Source organism: Rhinopithecus bieti, unplaced genomic scaffold (assembly GCF_001698545.2).
Source record: "Rhinopithecus bieti isolate Rb0 unplaced genomic scaffold, ASM169854v2 scaffold_23869, whole genome shotgun sequence".
NCBI classification, from domain to species: domain Eukaryota; kingdom Metazoa; phylum Chordata; class Mammalia; order Primates; family Cercopithecidae; genus Rhinopithecus; species Rhinopithecus bieti.
The window spans coordinates 260449-275526 of NW_016810959.1; the positions used below are offsets into that span (position 1 = coordinate 260449).

General features: G+C 45.3%; 1 protein-coding gene across 9 annotated transcripts in view; it reads right to left on the minus strand.

Moving 5' to 3' along the window:
* Window positions 1-389: 389 nt before the first annotated feature.
* LDB3 (LIM domain binding 3) overlaps window positions 390-15078 on the minus strand; it is a 72920-nt gene continuing 58231 nt past the window's right edge. For all 9 annotated transcript variants that reach the window (XM_017893249.1, XM_017893251.1, XM_017893247.1 and 6 more), the window contains 2 exons: window positions 9412-9527; window positions 390-2772 (listed from right to left, as the gene is read on the minus strand). In XM_017893249.1, the coding sequence (XP_017748738.1) occupies window positions 2683-2772; window positions 9412-9527 (206 nt within the window). In that variant the 3' untranslated portion in view covers window positions 390-2682. The remainder of the gene's footprint in view (window positions 2773-9411; window positions 9528-15078) is intronic.

Below are 15078 nucleotides of genomic sequence, written 5' to 3' on the forward strand. Positions count from 1 at the left end.
GTAGCTGGGACTACAGGCGCCCGCCACCACACCCGGCTAATTTTGTGTATCTTTAGTAGAGATGGGGTTTCACCATATTGGCCAGACTGGTTTCAAACTCCTGACCTCAGGTGATCCACCTGCCTCAGCCTCCCAAAGTGCTGGGATAACAGGCATGAGCCACTGCGCCTGGCCTATAAATGTTAAATTAATGTCAACAATGAGGAGACAAGAACTGTAGCTCCAAAGTGTGCTCCCCACCATGGATTATGAAAAATTTTGTTTGGTGTTGTAGGACATCCACAATGTAAACTTGAGCTAGACACAGCCTGACACTACAACAGACTCACAGACACTGAGTGAACCACACTCAAAACTACCTTCTTTTCCTGCTACATTTTAAGTGTTGGTTTTTTTTTTTTTTTTTTTTTTTTTTTGTTGGTTTTGTTTTTTTTGGCAAATAAGAGTTCCTCAGAATCTATACTTGCTCTGAAATGTAGAAAAATTGATTCAATAAAGGACTGTGGTGAAACCATCCTTTGAGATATTTCACTTTTCTTCTTAATGATCATATACTTTTAATGATCGTGTATGTGTGTGTGTGCGTGTGTGTGTAAAACCTTTAAAAAGAGATTTTGGAAACTGAATTCTAGGGAACGTTTTTTTTCTTTCTTTCTTTCCTCAAGACCAGTCCCTGACAATTGAATAGGTAGTTTTTGGAGAAAACGACTTAGAGCCTGTCAGTACAGTCAGCAACCTCTCTGTCCTGACATATTTGAACTTTCCAAAAATAACAGAATGCTCCAAGGTATTTGTCTGCAACTCCTGACAAATCTCCAGGCAGTCCCAGCAGATTTTACTCTGCCTGCTGCTTTGTATTCACCTTCTCGCAGATCCAAAGGTAGGAAGGGCCCTGTGGCAGGAGCACATCCATGTCCCTCCCTGGTGCTCTCTGGGGGAGATTGGTGGCTTCGTGCTTGGAAAAAAACAGGGGCTTCCTGCAGCTAGGGACACAGCTAGCTGCTTCCTTCTCCCTAATGGAGAGGAGACACTCAAGTAAGATGGCCGTCCCCTGGAAGTCTCAGTCCTTAGAAGAAAAGAGTTCTAATACATTCCCATAAAATATTTCAAACGTGCAAAGAGAAAAATCCAAAACAGGAGTAAGAGCAGAATAGAGTGAGTTGGAAGAGAGCCTAAATAGCGTGCTCAAGTGAGAAACATTCACGCAAACTGCCTGCTTCAATGCCATGTTTTCGATGAGTATATTAACAGGGCTTCCTAAAGAGGAAAGTGACTACACTATTTCCAACCACAGAATCTAAACTGCCTTATTTATCACCAAACAGCTTTAAGATGCTTACCTAACTCAAACTATCACTAGTATCATAAAGTAGTTTGAAGGCCCCTCTACTTCAATAAATACTTAAATAATAGCTAGATCAACTCAGCTCATACATTTTCAAAATATTGGCCAAAACAGCAAATGCATATATATCAGTGCATCTGTTCCTTCCAGCAGCTAACACGATTGTACAAACTCAGTGTGCTGCATTTTAAGGAACATTTGAAATGGATGGTGCAGACCTGAAGGTGGGAGGTCCTGCCTCCTCGTGTGTTCTTACTGAGGGTGGCAGAAAGTAAGTTTCCTCTTCCTCACCCAGAGTTTGGGCATGTGAGCCTATTCTGCCATCCTGTTTCAGACACTGTCCCTCTGTCTCTCTTCTTTTCCACAGGCCACCAAGCCTATTTGAGATGGAGGGTACTGGGGGAGACATCGTAAATGAGCAGTCACAGGTTGGGGTGAAATTCATGCACGTGACTGGACACTCATGCTAACGAACCCTTAAAGCTAAACAAAGGCCAAAGACAACCCAGAGCCTTTAAAAAATCTCTCACACACCACAGGGCAAAACTGGAAAGACCCAATTCTACTTTCCCATTACAATTCAAAAAGGAGCTAAGCCTTCTGGGGACATTGGATGTTTCAGACTGAGAGAGGGTGGCTGACAGGGCCATCTTTTCTCAGCTGTCTGCAACCTGAGCCAGAGCCCTTCCTGGAGCCCTGGCAATTGCCCAGTGGCTCCCAGAAGACATCTCTTTGGACGTCCGGGCTCCCATTAGAATGTTTCAAGTTTGTTCAAGGTCTGAAGTCTGATGCGCAGAGGTAGCTCCATGACGCTAGTAATGGAATAACACTTCCTTTTTTGGTGAGGAAAGCCCAATGGGTCTTAGCTAACAAGCTCTCAGCTATGACTCTAAAAATACCCTGCAGTGAGTGCTGTTTGGCACTTCAATTTGTTTGCCGGGGGAGCGCTTAAGAACTCCACAGAATGCTTCAGATTCTCCACAGCTGCTCTGAGCTCTGTCCTCCTCTGGTGACCGCAGGAAGTATATCGCTTTGGGAAAGCTGTTTGTTGCTTTTCACTTTTGAGTTCTTGGAATTCTGCTCTAAATGTCTGAAGTACAATTCCAGTCTTAGATTAATAACTAGCTTGGTTTTGAGTCTTCATTTGGCTCCTAGTCTGAACTATGCAAATACACGATTTGTGTACAGAAGAAAAAACCTAAAATTATACTTCCAAAGGGCTCAGTTGCTTCCTCTCTCTCCCCGTTCCCCTCAGAAGAAACATCAGCCTCCCGAATCCTTTGTTGCCAGCAGCAGGAGCAGCTCCGGGCCTCATCAGCACAGGCGGCCTCAGCCGCCTACAAGTTGATGGTGTGTGCGTGCTTCTTGCACAGGGGTCTATCCTTCTTGGAGTAGAACGGCTGCCCCTCCAGATTCACATGGCAGACCTGGAACAGAGAACAGACCTGCATGAGACCCATGGGGTGGGGAACATGAGCAGATTTCAATCGCTCTTTTAAGAAAAAGCCCTGGCCAGGTGCGGTGGCTCAGTCCTGTAATCCTAGCACTTTGGGAGGCCAAGGCAGGCAGATCACTTGAGGTCAGGAGTCCGAGACCAGCCTGGCCAACATGGCGAAACTCCATCTCTACTAAATACAAAATACAAAAATTAGCCAGGGGCACGTTGGCATGCGCCTGTAATCCCAGCTACTCGGGAGGTTGAGGCAGAAGAATCTCTTGAACCTGGGAGAGAGAGGTTGCAGTGAGCTGTGATTGTGCCACTGCACTCCAGCCTGGCCAACAGAGTAAGACTCTGTCTAAAACAAACAAACAAACAAAGACAAACAGACAAAGAAAAAGCCTTGCCCCATGCATTGCAGAGAAAAGGCAACAGCCTATTTCTCCCACTATGAATTCTTAATGACAGAAACAGAGTACATGAGTTGGACTATATAAAAACTAAGATTCCTGAAGAACACAGAATAAAATCAAATGAAATTAATTAAATTTAATGGAATAGAGAAAATACACACTATGAAGCTGACCAATTCATGCTATCCAAAATGTATAAAGAGTCAATACAAGTTCACAAGTCAATATACCACAGAGAGGATTCACATCTAAAGAAAATAGTAAACTAACAAACACATCAGAGAAGATTGTACTCACTAATAATTAAAGAAAAAGCAAATTAAAACTGCCCTGATGCCAGGCGCAGTAGCTCATGCCTATAATCCCTATGCTTTGGGAGGCTGAGGCAGGAGGATTTTTTGAGGCCAGGCGTTTGAGACCAGCCTGGGCAATATAGTGAGCCTCTGTCTCTACCAAAAAAAAAAAAAAGAAGATTAGTTAAAAAAAATTATAAGAAAAACTGCCCTGAGATACCACTAGACACCTATTAATCTAGCAAGACAAATAAAACAAAAAAACCTCAATGGCTTGTCACCTTTAACCTAACATGCCTCTAGCCAAAAAGCTTAAAAAAACACACACACAAAGCATTCCATCAAAAATCAGCAATGCCAAAAAGGAACAAGGCCTACTGGTGCACTGCTAGAGACACATGAGTGAGCTCAGTGCTCCATAGGGAATCTGGCCATGTTGAACAAGAACCACTGAGATGTGCCTACCCTATAACCCAGTAATGCCACGCTAGAGAATTTATCCTGTGGAACCAACTCTGCAGAACAAGAAAGTAACCTGTGCTTAACTAGAAACTGAAAAGTACTAAAATTTCTCTCAATAGGGAGATGATTCAGTAAATTTTCAAGGTGTATTTTTCCAATGGAATGCCATCATTTAAAAAGATAGATATGGGCCAGGCACGGTGGCTCATGCCTGTAATCCCAGCACTTTGGGAGACCGAGGCAGGAGGACCACAAGATCAGGAGTTTGTGATCAGCGTAACCAACATGGTGAAACCTCATCTCTACTAAAAATACAAAATTAGCCGGGTGTGGTGGTGCGCACTGGTAATCCCAGCTACTCAGGAGGCTGAGGCAGGAGAATCGCTTGAACCTGGGAGTCCGAGATTGCAGTGAGCCAAGATTGCACCACCGTACCCCAGTCTGGACGACAGAGTGAGACTCTGTCTCAAAAAAAAAAAGAAGATATGGAAAAGTATGCAGAAAAATATACAAAAAACAAAAGAGATGAAATTCTTTTTTGTTTTCTTTTTTTTTTTTTTTCTGAGATGGAGTCTTACTCTGTTACCCAGGCTGGAGTACAATGGTGTGATCTTGGCTCACTGCAACCTCCACCTCCCAGGTTCAAGCAATTCTCCTGCCTCAGCCTCCCTAGTAGCTGGGATTACAGGCACCCACCACCACATCCAGCTAATTCTTTTTTTTTTTTGTAGTTTAGTAGAGATAGGGTTTCACCATGTTGGCCAGGCTGGTCTCGAGCTCCTGACCTCAAGCAATCCACCTGCCTCGGCCTCCCAAAGTGCCGGGATTACAGGCGTAAGCCACCGTGCCCAGCCCAAGAGATGAAATTCTATATCCCCATGATGACAACATAGAGTATAGTCTGAGGAAGAGAACTAATATTTGTGGGGGCTACCACGGACCAAGCAGGATGCCAAACACTCTATATACAGCAGCTCATTTAATTCTCATGAAAACCTTACAAGGTAGGTATGCCTTTCTCCCATTTCACAAATGAAAAAACTGGAACTCAGAGGGCGCCTATATCTTTCTTAAGTCGCAGACCTAGTAAGTTGTAGGGCTGAGAATCTCTGTCCAGGTCTGTAAGACTCCAGTTCTATGTTAATTTTTCCCCTACCCCATAGCAGAAAGGGGCTGTGTTTACTTGAAATTGTTCTGGGTTCATGGGTTTGTACAGAGGTAGCCCTCTGAGTTTGTCAGACTACTAGTATGTAAGCTAGGCCCTGGGTTGGCAATAAGCCAGTATGTCAGAGTCTGCCAGGAAGTCATATTTGCTGGCATGGGTCCCAGCCTAGGAGAGGGCAGTGAAGATCCCTGCTGGGGGGCAGAATTGGGAGCCATCTCCAGGACACTGACATCAGGAGGACTGCAGGTGGAGTCCCCACATATGGGTGGGTATCCCCCAAGGAAATAGAAATCACCCTCCAGAGTTGAGCTTGGGGCAATGTGCATGTATCCAGTCCAAGAGAGTTGGAAAGGAAAAGGGCACCACGCTGGCCCCATGTGCAAGGCTCTGATGGTCCAGTTGGGGACCTTATACCTAGGATTACACAGGGCTTCCAGTGGGTCCTGGGAGCCAATGAGCTGCAAAAGTGTTTGAAAACATCCCAGGTGGATGCAGTGATGCTGAGTATAACCAGGCTCGTGTTAAAGACTAATGCAAAAAGATGGACACCCAAGATCTAACTGGTGAGAATGGGCTTTAGGGAAGACAGAAAGGCAGCTCTGGAGTGAGTCAGCCTGTCAATGACTGCAGCTGTGGCTGGGAGACCCTGCCTGGTCTGGGACAGTGCTGGTTGCTTGTGAGAACTTCGGGATGAGTCAGGCTGGGGAGAGAAGGTGTCCAGGGACTGAAGACCAATAAATGAGAAAGGGACAGAACCTCAAATATGGATCATAGGTGAGATGGAGCTGAGGGTGGGAACCATCATAGGGAGTTGTGCCCACTCTCTTCTTGATGCAAGGTGCTTCATGGTGGAGGAGGCCTCCTGCCCACCCAGCATAGGGGACAACAGGGATGGTCCAACCCCCAGGCTCTGTGGCTGGGTGACATCAGGGCCTGGCTATAAAGGGGTGGTGACCATGAACAGTGCTGACCACAGGTCCCAGCGGAGTTAGGGTAATAAACTAGGCCAGCTGCAGCAGCCCCTAGGACTGCCTACAAAAGTTATACCAGTGCCTATCCCCTCCTGATACCCACACCAGTAGGGAAGGGCAAGACTCAGAGCAAAAGAGGGATTGGTAAGACATTTTTCCTCCACTAAGATCAGGCCCTTTCCATTGGAACTCAAGTGTCAATGCCAGACAGAAGCTTAACTTTCACCTTGACTCACACTGCACTTCTCAGGCTCCCAGCCTTCACTTTATATGCTTTGGACTTGAGGGGTACTGTCCTGTTCTACTTTTGAATTGCTCACATCTGTTGCTTTGCTCGCCTTTCAAGATTCTAGATTCCGTCAAGGTAGAGACTTGTTCTGGGACACTCTTATACTCCCCAAATGCCAGGAATATTTGGTAAACTGAGTTAGTCTAAAAATGTGCTGTCTGAGATCTCACTGGTGAGAAAACAGCACATCAGCTGGGAGAGCTACTCCAGATCTTTCTCTTACCAAGTTTTTGGAAGTTACAGGAAAATACATGCTCATCAAAAGTGATTTGGAAATATGAAGTGATAGAAAGAGGACCAAAAAAAAAAACAAAACAAAACAAAAAAAATCCCTCAAGTCCCTCAAAGTTTTCCAATCAAAAGATTTCTTCCCAATGTTAAAACTACATTCCAGCTGGGTGCGGTGGCTCACGCCTGTAATCCCAGCACTTTGGGAGGCCGAGGTGGGTGGCTTATAAGACCAACCTGGCCAAGATGGTGAAACCCCATCTCTACTAAAAATACAAAAATTAGTCAGGCCTGGTGGCGGGCGCCTGTAATCCCAGCTACTCAGGAGGCTGAGGCAGAGAATTGCTTGAACCTGGGAGGCGGAGGTAGCAGTGAGCTGAGATCGTGCCACTGCACTCTAGCCTGAGCCACAGAGCAAGACTCTGTCTCACAAAAAAAAAAAAAAAAAAAAAGAACCAGGTTCCACTTCGCTATATGTTGACAGGGCAGTGAGTACCATGCAGGCTGGTTTGGAGGGAGACCTAACGATCTCCATGCTGATCCTCCAAAGGGCAGTGCTATGGGCCTCTCACAGGCTGGACTTCACTCTCTGGAACTTATTTGTAATATCAGCCTGAGCCACCCCAAGCTTTACAGCTTCTTTTGGTCTCTCTCTTGGACTTTTGCTGTTGTGACTCAGCTGAAATTGCGAGGCTTGCAGGAGCAGACCCACACTCACCTTTGCCATGATTCCCTCTGCATGTGACACAGACCTCTCATCAGCCTGCCTGTGGAAAACAGGCCTTCTGTGCCACTGTCTTCCTGGACCTTCCCCAAGTCTCTTGGATCCTTCCAGAAGTTGGGTAACCAGATGTGCAGGCAGTGCCTCAGGACTAGACAAGCCATGGCTTGAACGTAAGGTTCAGAGAGCCCTGTACTGTGCCTGACACAGGGGAGCTATAACTCCGCAGGGGACAACCCCAAAGCCAGTATATTTACACCATTGTCTCTTTTTGGAGGGGATGTATTTAAAACACCCTAAAAGATCACTAGAGAATCTGTTCAAAGAGCTGGAAAATCAGAGTGTTAAGGGGTTGAACTGTATTCCACAAAATTCACATGCCAGAAGGCAGAGTTTGCAGTGAGCCAAGATCGTGCCATTGTACCCCAGCCTGGGCAACAACGGTGAAACTCTGTCTCAAAAAAAAAAAAAAAAAAAAAAAAAAAAAAAAAAGAGGAGAACCACACAGAGACAGACACACTCAGAGGAGAATGTCATGTGAAGACACACACACAGAGGGGAGACAGCCTTGTGATAATGGAGGCAGGAATTGGAGTTACACAGCTGCAAGCCAAGAAATGCCAAGGATTGCTGGCAACCAGTAGAAGCTTGGAGAGAGAGTATGGCCTCCTGTCAGCACCTTGATTTAGGACTTCTGGCCTCCTGAACTGTGAAAGCGTTCATTTCTGTTGTTTGAGCCATCAGTTTGCAGTAATTTGTCAAGGCAGCCCTAGCAAACCAACACACAGAGTGAATACAGTGCGTCCCACAGATGGCAGGGTATGGAAGCAAAGTGTAGAACCGAAAGCATATGGCCGTAAACTTTATGACTAGGGTCATCCTATATCATAAGTCTATAAAAATTATTCAAGTAAAAACTGTACAGATATTTCATACATTTCTAAAATTTACCTTGAGAAACTCTGGTTAAAAAAAATAGTAGGGGTGTCTTAATTTTCCCAAATCAGCCAGGTGCGGTGGCTCACGCCTGTATTCCCACAACTTTGGGAGGCTGAGGCGGGTAGATCACCTGAGGTCAGGAGTTTGAGAACAGCCTGGCCAACATGGTGAAATCCCTTCTCTACTAAAAATACACAAAATTAGCCAGGCATGGTGGTATGTGTCTGTAATCCCAGCTACTCAGGAGGCTGAGGCAGAAGAATTGCTTGAACCCAGGAGGCGGAGGTTGCAGTAAGCCGAGATCGCTCCACTGAACTCCAGCCTGGGCAACAAGAGCAGAAACTCCATCGCAAAAAAAAAAAAAAAAAAAAAAAAGAAAAAATTCTGAAATCAAGATTAGTCAATGACAGATTGACATTAGGGGGCTTTCTCAGGGATGACTGTTTCCTACCTCTCCCTCAGAGTCTAAATGCCTGTAGGCACACCATCATGTGCCCACCCCAAGCCAAAACCTTCAGAAGGAAAATGCCAATCTCATACTAAAAGTGACCCGGCTGTTCAGCAGAAATAAGTAGCACACAATTAATAGTTAATCCAGGGCTTATCTCCTGGCAGCTATGCATCAAGAAAGGACCACTTAGGAAAATAAAATGATACTCAGTCTTGCTTTCCAAAGGTTCTACCAAGAGAAACCCTGTCTCAGCTTTTCATAGGATTAGTCAGCTCCAATCTAGTGTTTGGGGTAACAATTTGGAGGGGAAAACCCTCAAGTCACTCCATCATATCTGAAGTGACATATAACCATGGGAAGTCAACTGCCCCTCTCAAAGCCAAGCATCATCTGCTGCTCTTGCCCACTGACAACACTGCTGGCGAGACAAGCCACTGGTTTGCCAAACCCTGGGACACTCTGTTGTCTTTAACAAAATGGAAAGTAACAAAGCCACACTGGCTTATAAATAATTATTAGGAATGAAACTTTGTTCGACTGTGATGTATCGAGGCATCATGGTGTCTGCCAGCTTTTAAAAATGATCAGGATGTCAGAAAGCTAGCATGGCAAGGGATGTAGAGGGTGGTCATCTGGTTCCCACTTCCTCCCTCCTGCCTCTTCTCAGAAAGCCAGAGCCCCAAGCTAGAGACATACCGCGCAAATGAAGCAAGTGTCATGCCAGGTGTGGCCCAGGGCTTCAATAAACTTGTCGCCGGCCTCCACAGGGAAATCGCAGCCATGACACTTGGTGCTGAACAGATTGATGTAGTCTGAAATGAAAAGCAGAGTGAAGACCACGCACCCAGTAGGGCAGTGGGGACCCAAAGCCAAGACAACCCCCAAATCAGTGGGCAGGGGCAGGAGGTGAAATCTAATTGGTTGGTTGTAATCTCACAGATGAAATACTCAGTTACATGACTGATAGTTTTCCATTTTCCAATCATTGCACTGATGTTCAGACCCAGGCTTAGACACCATCTCATGCTAGTTTGATTTGCAAACACTTTCTGGAACTGTCATCAACATTCTGCAGGGAGATTGTCTCCTCTGCTTCTGTCACCTCTAATAGACCAAACAGATCAAGCCCCAAAGAGAAAACAATCCATGTTTCCAAACAGCTATGCTTACTTTGGAAGAATGAGGGTCCAACGTATTTAAGAGTTATGGAATGTTCTTTGCTTGGCCATTCTTCTGTCATGGGGCATTTGTGTTGACAACAAGTTTTTACTACTATAAAGAGTATTTTAACTATTTTATTGGGGCATGTTCTCCTCCTCCTCCTTCCCTACCCCCAACCAAGGAGATAATGCTATTAAGTATTATTTATATGACGCTTTGCAATTTACCAAGCATTTTCACATGGATGATGTTATTTACAGGTATCTCAATGTCAGGGACTACATCTTAGCTTTCTTTGCACTCCCAGCACAATGACTGACACACAGTCAATATCCGAAACATACATAGGGAATGAACGCATTAACCAATTAATCAGTTAATCAGTGAATGAGACTGATCATCACAAAATCCCTCAGAGATTGAACTATTATTTTTTTGTTTTGTTTTGTGTATGAGAAAATTGAGACTCAAAGAGGTGAAGGGCCCAGTCAGCATCCCACAGCTGAGGCACAGTGGGTCAGGTTCTGTGCTCCTTCACCAGGGCAGCTGTCCTCTCTGGCCCAAAGGGGCTACAGTTCTACCACACTGGCTGTAGAACATCTCTAGATTATTCTAGAAAAGCTCCATCCCATTTACAAAGCCTTCATCCCTCCTGAGAGGTGTACGCATTCCTCCACAACTCTTCTGTAGTTGGCTTCTTCTTAAGTGATTTCCTGTTCTTCTTGTGGACAGTATGTCCATTCATTGTCTTAGACCACGTCTTGCTGAGTGCCAGTGTGCCATAGGGGTTATAAAATTGGACTCTGAATAAAGGAAGAGCTAAGTTCAAATCCCAACTCTACTAAGAAACGTTCAAACCTGGGGTAAGTTACCTAACTTCTCAAGGTCTCAACTTACTTATGTATATAATGGGAATAATTATTGTACTGAACTCTTGGGGTTTTGAGTGGATTAAACAAGATAATGTAAGTGAAGTATTTGGCACGAGCACTCAAAAATGTTGGCTCTTATTTTGAAAGTCTTCATAACTGAAGCAAGGAGGGAAGGGACCCATGATTTGAGTGCCATTGTGTCTCTTGTTTAATCCTCATGACATCTCTGTGAAGAGATAATATTCCCTATTTATTTATTTATTTATTTTTTGCGATGGAGTCTCACTCTGTCACCAGGTTGGAGTGCAGTGGCACGATCTCGGCTCATTGCAACCTCCGCCACCCGGGTTCAAGCAATTCTCCTGCCTCAGCCTCCCGAGTAGCTGGGAGGACAGGCATGTGCCACCACACCCAGCTAATTTTTTTCTGTATTTTTAGTAGAAACGGGGCTTCACCATGTTGGCCACGATGGTCTCGATCTCTTGACCTTGTGATCCGCCTGCCTCGGCCTCCCAAAGTGCTGGGATTACAGGCGTGAGCCACCGTGCCCAGCCTGTTTCTTTATTTTTTGAAAGCAGACTCTCACTCTGTCACCCAGGCTGGAGTACAGTGGCACAGTCTCAGCTCGCTGCAACCTCTGCCTCCCAGGTTCAAGCAATTCTCCCGCCTCAGCCTCCCAAGTAGCTGGGATTACAGGCACGTGCCACCACGCCTGGCTAATTTTTCTATTTTCAGTAGTGACGGGATTTCACCATATTGGCCAGCCTGGTCTTGAACTCCTGACCTCAAGTGATCCACCCACCTTGGCCTCCCAAAGTGCTGGGATTACAGGCATGAGCCACCACGCCTGGCCTAGTATTCCCATTTTAAAGGTGAGGAAACTGACTGAAAAGGTTCTATCCCATAAGTCATAAGGAGCAGCCCCAGTCCTGATGGACTCCAATGTTCATCCTATTTCCATGGCTTTACGCTGTCTCCAGCTCCTTATCGGCCTGCCATTGAGCTTTGATCAGTTACACTTATCTCTTGCATATGTTTTCCAATATACAGCTTCCCCTTTTGTGCCTAATTGTAGCTTGTCATGAAAATGCTCTTATTTATCCCAGTCCATCAATCCTCTCTGATGGAACACTTAATTTCTTTAGTAGGCAGAAATGTATTGGCTTGCTGGAGCTAAGAAAACATCGTACGGCCGGGCACGGTGGCTCACGCCTGTAATCCCAGCACTTTGGGAGGCTGAGGCGGGCGGATCATGAGGTCAGGAGATGGAGACCATCCTGGCTAACACGGTGAAACCCCGTCTCTACTAAAATACAAAAAATTAGCCGGGCGTGGTGGCGGGCATCTGTAGTCCCAGCTACTCGGGAGGCTGAGGCAGGAGAATGGCGTGAACCCAGGAGGCAGAGCTTGCAGTGAGTCAAGATCCAGCCACTGCACTCCAGCCTGGGCAACAGAGCAAGACTCCGTCTCAAAAAAAAAAAAAAGAAAACATCGTTCTGCTTCCTTTAGAAAGTTAACAGCACAGGTTGCAGTTCACTCTGCGCTCTGCAGGAACTTACTACTATGTGGTATGGGCTGACTCGTCTCCACCTGAGAACTAGTCCTTCATCCCACTTACGACTTCTTTCTTATCACTCCCAGGTGGTCTCATGGTGCCCTGGACTTTCTCTTACACCTCCAGGTCTCTGTGTAAACCAGGCCCTGGGCTTAGAAAACCATCCCCACTTTCTGTACCTGAGAGAATCTCTGCAATCTTTTGTGCTAGGCTGTACTTCAGGGAAGTCTTCATCCCCTACCTACCCCAACCAAGAGTGATGAGATGGCCTTGCTGAAGGCTTTCTCTGGGCTTCCCTCCTCCATTTATCCATGTATCCTATCCTATCCATTCATTCATCATCTCCTTTTTTTTTTTTATTTTTAGATAAAGTCTTGCTCTGTCATCCAGGATGGAATGCAATGATGTGGTCACAGTTCACTGCAACCTCAACTTCCTGGGCTCAGACTATGCTCCCACCTCAGGTTCCTGAGCAGCTGGGACCACAGTTGTGCACTACCACGGTCAGCTACTTTAATTTTTTTTTTCTTCCAGAAACGGGGTTTCCCTATATTGTCCAACCTGGTCTTAAACTCCTGGGCTCAAGGGGTCCTCCTGCCTTGGCCTCCTAAAGTACTATGATTACAGGCGTGAGCCACCCAGCCGGGCTGTGTTCCATATTTAAATAAATATAAAAATTAAATTAAATGGTTCAAACAACCTAATTAAATAGTGATTCCTTCTCTTACTGGCTTTTCACAGATTAAGCTACTAAAATGGCTTGAATTGGCCAGGTGCAGTGGCTCATGCCTGTCATCCAGCACTATGGGAGGCTGAGGCAGGTAGATCACGAGGTCAGGAGCTCAAGACCAGCCTGGCCAAGATGGTGAAACCCTGTCTCTACTAATAATACAAAAATTGGCCAGGCTTGGTGGCAGGAACCTGTAATGCCAGCTATTCGGGAGGCTGAGGCAGAGAATTGCTTGAATCCGGAAGGCGGAGGTGGCAGTGAGTCAAGATCACGCCACTATACTCCAGCCTGAGCAAGAGAGTGAGACTCTGTCTCAAAAAAAAAAAAAAAAAGGCTCGAATTTACTTCTGGAATGCCTTGTCTTGCCCACTGATTAATTTTTCTGTTTTAAATTCGATTCCGTATGATTTGAAGAATTGTCACTTTGTTTTAAAATTTGGTAGCACGGGTCTGATCCTAATATATATATTTTTTAAGATGATATTTTTCTTCACTTGTTTCTACAAAAGGAGAACATTGCTGGTACTGAACAAAGTCTGTGCATGGGCATTTTCCACAAGGAGCATAATCTAGCTCCTCATTTATTTATTCCTTCCTTTATTTCTCTAAGTCTTTCTAATTTTCTTTGACTCTCTTGTCCCAAGCTGAATTAACTACCCTCGCATTTAATGGATTTTATTGCTATTGTAAAAGGATTTCCATCCATCAAATTGCGGGTGCTCTGTGTTGAAAAGGGGCTTAGTACTCTTCTAGAGCAATGATTCCCAAACGTCAGAAGCACATGGAGGGTTTGTTGAAACACAGGGTGCCAGGCTCCCCTCTAGAGTTTCTGATTCACCAGATCTGGGGTGGGGCCTGAAGATTGGCATTTCTAACAAGTTCTCAGGTGATGTTGCTGCTGGTGCTGGGACCACACTTCGAGAAACATTTCTGATTCCCACACCTTAACTGAAACACCTGGGTAGGGTGGGGCACCCTATGAAATGCTGCTTCTGTGGGTCTGAGGTAGGTCTGAAAAATCTATTTTCTCTCTAGTTTGTTAAGTTCCCTAGGTGACCGTGATGCCAGGTTTGGGAACTGCTCAGGTGCAGGTTCATCTGTGAAGGGCTGACCCTCCTACCTCTCTTCCTTATATGCAGTTGTCAGCTTATCTTTGCAGCCAGCTGAAGCATTTTTCAGCCTAGACCCTATCATTCTGGCTCAATATGCAGATTTGACAGGACTCCCTTCTGTGTCTTCTTCCAAATTGTTGATTAAAATGACAAGACATAAAAATGAAGTTTTACCTCATACGCATCAGGATAACTACTATTTTTTAAAAAACAGAAACTAACAAGTGTTTGCCAGGCTACCAGAGAAATTGGAACCTTTGTACTCTGTTAATGAGTTTGTAACACAGTGCAGCCATTATGGAAAACAGTAAGAGGTTCCTTACAAAATCGAAAATAGGCATGGTGGCTCATGCCTGTAATCCCAGCACATCGGGAGGCCAAGGCAGGAGGATTGCTTGAGCCCTGGATTTCAAGACCAGCCTGGGCAACATAGCAAGACCTCATCTCTACAAAAAATTATGAAAATTGGCTAGGCATGGTGGCGGATGTCTGAAGTCCCAGCTATAGGATTAGGTGGGAAGATCAACTGAGCCCAGGAGGACAAGGTTGCAGTAAGCCATGATTGTGCCACTGCACTCCAGCCTGGGCAACGGAGGAGGAAATGGAGACTCAGAAGGGGTAAATAATTTGTCCATGGCCATTCAGCCTGGAAGTGGCCCATGCGGGATTCGAGTCTGGGTCTCTCCAGGTACCTAGGTCTGAAGGTAAGTCTACTTCCTCACTGTCTTCTCTTAACACTAGACCATCTTCTTCCTGGATCTTCTTACTCAAAACATCATTTTCGAGAATCTTTTTGGGGGAGTTGCTATGACGAGGGGCAGCAGTGATAATGGAAATCTATCATTCTTTCAAAAGCCTCAGACACAAATTGAGGCTTATCTCAAATAATAGAAGTTATAATGCTTTTTTTTTTTTTTTTTTTTTTTTTTTTTT